Below are 9,668 nucleotides of genomic sequence, written 5' to 3'. Positions count from 1 at the left end.
CCTGGGGCAGGAAGGACCCAGAGCCCAGTACCCTGAGAGTGCTCAGCCAATGTGTGATGGGCATGAAAGTGTGGGTGGGTGAGGGATAATGAGACAGTGGGTGACTAAGTTATCTCTGAACTTTCCTAGGCCCAGATCATAGTGGAGCCGGGGCCCCCTGGCCCTCCTGGGCCCCCAGGCCCCATGGTAAGTATGGGGTGGCTTGAATCAGCCAGGATACCAAGAGGGTGGGGAATTCAGGCCCCAGAGCCAGGGGAGGACAGGCATCTCATGGGGGTAGCCTAGCATGTCCAGCAAAAAGGCCAGAGCCCAAATCATGGCCACAGGGGCCAGAGAATGGCCTGAATCCTTTGTGGCCACTACAGTCATACCCTGACCTTGAGGTCTAGACCCAGCTGGACAGACATTCTGATCTGTTCTCTCCTCTCTCTTCCAGGGCCTTCAGGGAGTTCAGGGTCCCAAGGTAAGTGGGTATAAACCTCCTACTCACCTCAGACTCATAGCCTGGGCAGCATCAAAAGCCCTTCTGATAGGCCAAGTGAGGAACACATACCCAGCCTGAGCCCCAGCCCTGGGTCTTCCCAGTGTCTGAACATTCCAAATCTCAGGAGTGCAACCTCCCTGATGTCCTCAGGCCTGATGCTGCCCCACCCCTACTTGGGGCTCTTTTACTTTGCCCTCCACCTTGGACCCAGTCTGTCTCTCTCCTCCTCTGGTCCATCTCCCGCTGTTTCTACCTCCTCACCTTCTCCACCTTTCTCTGCCTCTCCCACCACGTCCCCCATGCACATCTGTCTCCCAACTGCCCACAGCCTGAACATGAAGTTTCATGTTAGAGTTGGTGTATATTACATAATGTCATGTTCTATGCCCTTAAATTAAAACTGCAAGTGTGGCCTGCCTGTGCCCTCTGCCCCAAGGAGGCAGACATAGAAAGGAAGGCCATCTGGCCTTGCACCTTGGTGCACCGGGCCTCACCCTAAGGAAGAGCATATTTCTGCTTCCCTAGCTTATAGGCAGGATGGGGGAATCCCAGTCCTGAGTGGGCTCAGGCATGCGTCCTAAGCAGGTGCACTGCTTCTTGTTCTATTTTCTCCCAAGGCCTCGCCAGTATTTTGAAGAGGCAAGTGTTGTCAGGGACAGGTCCGAGGCTAGAGTTCAGAACCTGATTGGTACTCAACCCTGCCTCCTCGCTTCTCAGTTGTATAGGGACCCCGTCCCTGTCCCTCTCTGCGCTTCCTTTCCTCATCTGTGCAATGGGGTGACCACAACTACCTTCCATGATTACTGAGGGAGCTAGAGTTTGGGAAGGTGAAATGTGCATGCCCGTACTTCATTCTGATTATCCTCACCATGGAGGGAGCTGGGCCCAGGCCGTGGGAGCCAGGATCTCTCCCTCTGCCATGCACACCAGCTCCCATGCAGGCCCTAAGCTGTCTGTCCAACCCCTTCTCCTTAATTTCACCCTTTGCTTCCAGGGCTCAGATGGAGCAAAAGGAGAGAAGGGCACATCAGGCGAGAGAGGCCCCAGCGGCCTGCCTGTGAGTGTTACCACCTTATTTGTCCCTAGACGTTTACTCCTGTAACTGGCTTGCCTTTTGACCCAGTCCTTTTCTGTCCAGGGGCCTGTTGGCCCACCGGGCCTTATTGGGCTACCAGGAACCAAAGGAGAAAAGGTAACCACCTTGCTCAAATCCCCTCCCCAACTATGGCCACATGTCTACAGTGTCACTCAGGTCTGGGTGCTCAACCCTGTACCTCATGGGGTCCCTGCATGTCACAGGGCCAGAGTTCAGGCTCTGTGGATGCAATGTCTGCTCTGTCCTCTGTGCCTGCATGGTTGGTGGGTCTCCCTACCCCTGTGTCTTTGGCCATCACACAGGGTTGAACTTCCCAGCAGCTCTGCTCCCAGTATCCCCCTCCTCCAGCATCTCTCACCCTCTGTGTCTCTTCTCAGGGCAGACCTGGGGAGCCAGGACTAGATGTAAGTGTCTCAACTTTTAGTGTTCTGGTACCTCCTGTGTGTATCTTCTGCTCATACATAACTGTATCTGGCTAGCTCAAGCATGACCCACCTTCCCAGGGTTGGGACTGAAACTTTCCTCATTCCCACTGTGTTCACAGTGCCAAGTGCAGTGGACAGCCCGCAGTTGGTGCTTTATGGAAGGATGAATGGATTGTTGATGGATGGGGGATTGATGGATGGATGAATGGATAATGAATGGTGGATGGATGGATAACGGATAGACAGAAGGAAGGATGGATGGATGAAGGGACGAAGGATGGATGATGCATTGTAACAAGGCATTGGGGATTTCAGTTAGGAGCCTATTGCAATACCGTGGTGACACACGATAAGGCTAGAGCAGTATAATGAGAAGGAAAGAAAGGGAAGCGTTAGCCCAACGTTGAATGCATCAAGTCTCTTTTGGTAACATAGGTAGAAAACATATTAAACTGGCCGATAATTACTTATAACTGAAAAGTACAGAGGTTCACATGTGGATCTTTGTCTCTGCTTGCCCTGGTGGGAATCATTCCCAAGCTCCATATAGTAGTGAGGTGAAGCCTGCAGCTCCAAACCTGCATCCTCCCAGCCCCAAACCCAGAAGAAAGAATATTTGCCTAACTCAAGCTTTCTAGAGACAGTCTCATGGAGTCTTACTGGCCCCACATAGGTCAACACTAAACCATCACTTTGCCACAGGAATGCAAGGCCTGATCACATGCTCAGCCCTGGAGGTGGAGCCAATGGATTATGAGAAGGGAGGTGGATCCCAGGAAAATCAATAGCTATTTCGAGGGACACAGCAACAGTTGCAGGGCTACAAGGACTCTTGACTTTAAAAAGAGAAGGTCACCTTCAAGAGCAACTGTGGACAAGGAAAAGGAACGGGCTGGGTTTCTGACGTGGAAGGCTGTGTTCATACCATTACGGAGAAGAGACAGGAGAAGACAAGCTTGACTCCAGTTCAGGATGCAGTTGGGAGCTGAGCTAAAGCGACCCCATGTTTCCATGAATATGGCCACAGCTACCTGCTAGGAAGCCAGAAGCTCAGCATGCTGTCACAAAGTCATCCCCATCTGCTCTGCCTGGCAAACCCTGGGACCCTCCTTCAGCTCCATTAGGCCCCGCTGAAATAAGGATCCTCCTCTGATCAGAAGCAAGCTTCCCTTTAACCTCCAGCCCTGAATAAAACAGCTCTTCCCTCCACCACTCTGCCACCTTTGTTTCATGCCACTGTCATGATGATGAGCATTGACTATAATTAGCACTCTTGCCTGCCCTGTTAGACATGAGGGAATGAACATGTCAAACCCCTTTCTCTGTCTCCAGTGTCCAACCTAGTTCCTAGTGGATGCTGGACAGATGGTTGGATGAATGGACAGATAGATGAGTGACAAGAAATTGAGCCAAGGGCACAGAATAGAGGTCACTATTTCTCATATGTCAAGATGTTGACATAACTAACTTCCATGGGCTTCTGGGGTCTCTGTGCCCAGCCAAGCCTAGGCCAGTGCAGCAGGATCTGACTGTGATGGGAAAGGAAGCTCCTTGCTGGCAGCTCTGCCTGAGGGCTCCCATCCAGACACTGACAGTGGTCTATTTTGAAGGGAATAGAGCTGGTTTCCTAACTGTATGCTCTTCTCTATATCGGCCTGATACCCAGCACATGTGTCACCTAATAGTTGGGGCCAGGCCAGCTTATGCCACAAAAATGCATGGAGGGAGGAGGTGGGGTGGATGCAAGAGCAGCAGGGACAAGCAGATAACAGAGGGGCAAATCTCTAACCTCATGTTCAGCCTTAACCTTGAATCCTTTTGTCAGGGTTTCCCTGGACCCCGAGGTGAAAAAGGTGACCGGAGTGAGCGTGGAGAAAAGGTAGGGCCAGGAGGACAGGAACCAGGGGTTGGGAGATAGGAGGAGGGAGGCAGGGAGAAGGGACAGGAGCTGGGGGGAGGGGAGGAGGAGAACAGGAGGAGGAAGCAAGTGGAGAGAAGCAGGTTTCACAGGGAGGAGGTGGGAGGAGGCTTGCGCTGAAGCATCAGGGCCAGGTGGCTTACACAGTTGTTGAAGTGTTGGAGGGGTAATACCATCATCTCTCCTCTTAATGCAGGGAGAACGAGGGGTCCCCGGCCGTAAAGGAGTGAAGGGCCAGAAGGGTGAGCCAGGACCGCCAGGCCTGGACCAGCCGTGTCCTGTGGTATGTGTTGGAGCTGGATGGTGGCCCCACCCCAGATCTTTTCAGTCCCTGCCCAGGGGCAGGCCAACATCTTCCCTGTCCTCAGCGCTCAGCTGCAAGTCTCAAGCCCCACTGGCTCTGCACCAGCACACCCACACTGCCGGGGCCACTGCTGCTTTTACTGCTGCTGCCACCATCATCCTTGCTCCCCTGGCCCTGGACCTGACTGCTCACCATAGGCATGGTTCAGGGACCCAGCCCCTCTGCAGAACGGGAGGCCTGGCTTGAGTGGGGACCCTTCCTTAGACTTCTTGGGTAGGGCGTGGAAAGGGGCTATACCAGACTGAGGGCTGGCTTTCCTTGGAACTGTAATGTCAGGGGCACCCAAGAGGTGCTAGGGCCTAGGGAGGGAAGTCCAGTTGGCATAGGCAAGCTGCTGAGTACAGGGACAGTGCCTGACCTGTCATCCTTATTTCCCAAGTCCATAGTCTGGGTCCAACCCCCTCTGAGCTTGAGGCCAGGCAGGGCTAGAACTCAGCTTCCCCACCTTGGAGGGGTGGGACCCACTGACTTCTCTGGTTGTGTCCCTTCTCTTCCTTCCCACTTCCCAAAAGAGCCTTTCTCTTGGCTAGGGATGCCCCAGGCCCTTCCCCATATCCCCACATGTGTTCTGGGCCCCTTTCTGCTACCCTGTCCTGGGAGCCCTCTGTAGCCCACCAGAGCCAGAGCCTGGCACAACCAAACTTCAGCTCCTTTTTCTAGAAGTCAGGGAGGGTTTACACGTCATGTTCTCCCAGTGGAGCCCAGAAGAAAAAAGCAAAACAGCTGGTTTTTCATACTAAAACTGGCCAGATGCCCATACCTGGACACCCTGGCTGGGGGCCCAGGGAGAAGGGACTCCAGCTGCAACATGAGCAAACTGCCCTCACCCTCTGGAGAGCGTCAGGGCCAGGGACCCTCCCCAATTGCTCCCAACGAGTCATATTAGCCCACTGTTCCTCAGTTTCCTCATCCATGCAGTGGCATGGGAACCCCTCACTCCAGAGGTTTTAAGAAGTAAATGAGGAAAAAAAAACATGGAGAGCAGCGTGGGCAGCACGTAGAAAGGGCTGGGGCAGCAGGGCAGGACCTCCCTCCAAGTCAGTAAACCGTTGTCTCCTTTGAAACAGGAGAATCTTACATGCAGGGGCCAGCGAGGGCCTCCAGGCTGGCTCAGCCTGGCAAGGGGCACTGGGCCCTCCCCTGCAGTAGGCTGTCTGGCCTGCTATGTGCTGTGTGCTGTGAGGCCTTCTGGGTGGCCAGGGCCTCTGCTCTGCCCCACCCTCCCTGCCTTCAGCCTTCCTCCCCATTCTGCCCTCCTCCATCCCTTCCCTTTGGTCCCCACCCTGTGCCCCAGCATACATATGGGAATGTTCCAGGGAGTATGCTCTATGTATCTGAGGCCCGTTGTCTGTCTGTGCTTTGAAATAGCATGAAGTGTTTCCTGCCCCAGGCTGATGCCCCTAGTCTTTGTCCCTTTCTAGGTTCCCCACCCTTCAGGCTGCCTGCAGAAGCCTGCCCCTGCTTGTGTTCCATTGCTTGAGTGGCATGGCCAATGCTGCCAGATAGCCCCACCCCCCATGCTCATTTCCACCCTGATAACCTAAGCCTCCCTGTCCTCTGCTCAGATCCCATCACAGGGGCAGGGCAGGCAGTGCGGGATACACCTCTTGGAGGCATTACTGCCCAAAGCCTGAAAGCTCTCAGGTCCCCAGGGTGAGGGGTCCAAGCCATTGGCACTGCTGCCAGGCAGGAGGCCACAGAGCCCTGGGCAGGGCCCAGACCAGGGCACCCTCGTGGCTAGTAAGTCTGGCATAACACCTATTCTTTCCTAGTGCCCTCTGTTTCTGCACACTGCACAGGGGGCCCAACAAAGCACACAGGCGGATGCACTCAGGACAAAATCAGTGAGGGGCCATCATTACCAATGACTCTGCTGCCTGGGTGGACAGATGTGGCATTTCCTGGACTGCATCTCCCCATAGACCAGAGAAGGGGTATGTGGTATTTTAAGGAGCTGGCCAGACCCCAGTACCTGCCACTGAAACCTTTTTCTTTCCAGGGCCCCGACGGGCTGCCGGTGCCTGGCTGCTGGCATAAGGTACCTTGAAGGGAAGAGTCTCTCAGTCAGGCTCAGGGGAGTGGGGAGAACACAGGGGTAGAAGGGCTTACTCGGCATTCTGGGTGTCTGCAGCACTCTCCTGCATCCTTCTTTTTTTTATTTTTAATTTTATTTGTTGGGACAGAGTCTTATTTTGTCACCTGGTAGAGTCCTGTGGGGTCATAGCTCACAGCAACCTCAAACTCTTGGGCTCAAGCCATTCTCTTGGCTCAGCCTCCCGAGTAGCTGGGACTACAGGCGCCCACTACAATGCCCAGCTATTTTTAGAGATAGAGTCTTCCTCTTGCTCAGGCTGGTCTCAACCCTGTGAGCTTAGGCAATGTACCTGCCTCAGCCTCCCAGAATGCTAGGAATACAGGTGTGAGCCACCGTACCCAGCCCCTTCTTTTTTTTTAGACAGTCTCACTTTGTTGCCTGGGTTAGAGTGTCAGCCTAGCTCACAGCAATCTCAAACTCCTGGGTTCAAGTGATCCTCCTGCCTTAGCCTCCCAAGTAGCTGGGACCACAGGTACCCATCACAGCACCCAGTTAACTTTTCTATTTCTAGCAGAGACAGGGTCTTGCTCTTGCTCAGGCTGGTCTCAAACTCCTGAACTAAGGTGATCCTCCTGCCTCAGCCTCCCAGAGTGCTAGGATCACAGGCATGAGCTACCAGACCTGGCCGGGTTTTCCTTTCTTGACCCTGATTTTGACTCTCCCATCTTGTGGCTGACGCCTGGGGCTGAGGTCCTGGGTGATTTGTCTGTAACCCACCTGTTGGCCACACGAAACTCAGTTGACACCTGGCCCAGCTGGTGTAAAGCCATCAGTGCCTCCTTGGATTTTGTCCAAATGGCCCTGCTGAGAGGGAATGGTGATAGAGAAAAGAGGGGAAGGAAAGGAGGGACAGCAGGAGTTCCTGAGGAAATGGGCAGATGGGGGCTGCCAGAGCAGAGTGGCCAAGATGGGAGCGGAGCCTCCAGGCCTCTTGGGCCCCCCATCACCTTCAGTCTCTCCTCCTTTTCCAGTGACCCTCCAATGCAGCTCACACCTATACAGATCTGTGTGGACATTTTTAATTTTTATAAAAACAAAACAATAATATATTGATCTTTTTTCATGGGATGTGCCACCTGTGGCCTTTTAACATTTGAGAGTATGCCTACCCAGCGCCAGAATCAGCATGTGAAGCTGCAGGAAAGTGGACAGGCCAATCTGGGGAAAATGTGCACCTGAGAGGCACCCACGGGACTTGGCTTTCTCAGAAAGGAGACAAGGGTGAAAGCACCTGCTCAGGTGAGGCTGGAAAGATCCTGGGTTGGGCCTTCAGACAGCTGATTAGTGGAGGGACTTACAGCTGTGGCACTGCCCTGCAAGAACCGCCCCCTGAAGCTCTGGAGCCTCTGGGACACACTCCAACCAAGAAGGTCCAGGGCTTGGACCCAGTTGCAACCAGCTGCCCATGCCCTCTGGTCCCCCTGGACAAGACTCCCACCAAGCACTTGCAGCTGGACCCAGGAGACAGTCAGGAGATAGCATCATGGAGGGTCCAGCTCCTGCCACGTTCAGCAGGCCTCAGAAAGCCACCCTGCCATGAGAACACACATCCTCTGGCCAGGATTAGTGTGGTCAAGCTCTGTGATTGCTGCAATGTGTACCTAGCTGCAGTGGTCCCCAAATGTCGGGAACAGAGGGTCCCAGTCTGGATTGGCTTCTAATTTCCTGCCTCTGTGTCCAATTACCCTGAGCAGAGACAGGATGGGACCTTACCTGGCCTGAGCAGGCTGGCCTCCAGCTCAGAGTTTGGGTCTCACTGGCCCCAAGTCTCCCTCCCAGAACTGGTCAGCCTACAAAAATGGTCCTCTTGGTGAGTCCTGCAGACAAAGTGAACTTCAGGCTGGTTCCCAGCTGGCCTAAGCGGGGGGGTGCGACTAGAGCCACCTATGCTATGACAAGAGGCTTTTCCATCTCTAGAAAGCATTCCCAGCAAGCAGCTCTGTCTAGCTACTTGCCTGCCATTTCTGTGTTGATGGATATTGCTGTGTGTAATAAACCACAAATGTGTGTCTGGGTGTGCCTGTCCTTGTGGATTGCCACTGTAGCATCTCTGCTAAAGTTTTCATTCTGGCCATTGCTGGGTAGGAAGAGAGAAGGAAGCTCTCCCTGCATCAGAGCCATCCCAGAAACCAGAGGAGGTAGTTCAGGATTTGAAGTTAGCAAGATGCAGATTCAAGGACACATAGCAGCTGAATACTCTGGCCAGTCACTTCATGTCACTAAGCCCCCAGGTGCTCCTTTATGATGATTATCAGACTGTAACAAATCATCCCAAACTTTTTCATCTAAAAACAATGATAATTTCCGGGCCACACCTGTGGCCCAGTGGGTAGGGCACCAGCCCCATATACCAAGGGAGGTGGGTTCAAATGTGGCCTCAGCCAAACTGCAACAAAAAAATAGCCGGGCGTTGTGGTGGGCACCTGTAATCCCAGCTACTCGGGAGGCTGAGGCAAGAGAATCGCCTAAGCCCAGGAATTGGAGGTTGCTGTGAGCTGTGTGATGCCATGGCACTCTACCGATGGCAATAAAGTGAGACTCTTGTCTCTACAAAAAAAAAAAAAAAATGATAATTTCTGTTTATTACAGATTTGGGGGTTGATGGGCTTAAGTTCTCCCATGTATGTTGGTTGATGCTGGCTGTAGCTGGGGCCTCAACTGGCCAGAACACCTACCTGTGGCCTTGTCATGTGGCCTGGGCTTCCTCACAGAATGGTGGCTGGATTCTAAGGGTGAATACCCCAGGTGAACCAAGCACAAGCTATGGCACCTGTTATGGCCAAGCCTCAGTGTCATCCAGTGTCACTTTCTGCCAGATTAAAGGGCAGAGAGAGAGACCCTACCTCTGAATGGGAGAAGTGTCAGCATCATATTTTAAGAAGAAAATGTGGAATAGAAGATCTTGCTGTAGCCATCTTAGAAGTTGCAATGTGTCACCTCATCTGTGAAAAGGGATGGCAGTACTTACCCCTCAGACTGTGGTTCAGTGAGGGTCAACTGCATGAAATATGTGAAAGACAGCACCCAGAAATGCCCATAATTCTGATTTTTCCCTCTCCTCCCGACCCTAAGACTGATCAAGGGTCACAGTCTTGCAAAGCATTTCCACATCTTCCATCACAGCTGGTCCTTATAACCCTAAGAGATGGACCCATTTCACAATGATAAAAAGCACATCCAGGGTGGTATAGACAAGAAAGAGCTTGTAGGCTCAGCGCCTATAGCTCAACCGGCTAAGGCACCAGCCACATACACCTAAGGTGGCGGGTTCGAATCCCCAGCCCGG

The 9,668-nt window shown here is 53.2% G+C and overlaps 1 protein-coding gene across 1 annotated transcript in view; it reads left to right on the top strand.

Moving 5' to 3' along the window:
- COL23A1 (collagen type XXIII alpha 1 chain) overlaps nucleotides 1-6,334 on the top strand; it is a 344,194-nt gene extending 337,860 nt beyond the window's left edge. The window contains exons 21-28 of the mRNA XM_012813370.1: nucleotides 130-186; nucleotides 437-463; nucleotides 1,479-1,541; nucleotides 1,623-1,676; nucleotides 1,958-1,984; nucleotides 3,831-3,884; nucleotides 4,120-4,206; nucleotides 6,287-6,334. Of these exons, the coding sequence (XP_012668824.1) occupies nucleotides 130-186; nucleotides 437-463; nucleotides 1,479-1,541; nucleotides 1,623-1,676; nucleotides 1,958-1,984; nucleotides 3,831-3,884; nucleotides 4,120-4,206; nucleotides 6,287-6,334 (417 nt within the window). The remainder of the gene's footprint in view (nucleotides 1-129; nucleotides 187-436; nucleotides 464-1,478; nucleotides 1,542-1,622; nucleotides 1,677-1,957; nucleotides 1,985-3,830; nucleotides 3,885-4,119; nucleotides 4,207-6,286) is intronic.
- Nucleotides 6,335-9,668: the final 3,334 nt, after the last annotated feature.

This window comes from Otolemur garnettii, unplaced genomic scaffold, assembly GCF_000181295.1.
Source record: "Otolemur garnettii isolate 467f Iridium unplaced genomic scaffold, OtoGar3 scaffold00261, whole genome shotgun sequence".
Classification (NCBI taxonomy): domain Eukaryota; kingdom Metazoa; phylum Chordata; class Mammalia; order Primates; family Galagidae; genus Otolemur; species Otolemur garnettii.
The sequence above is the reverse complement of the archived record's forward strand: the minus strand, read 5'-3'. Positions and strand labels throughout refer to the sequence as shown.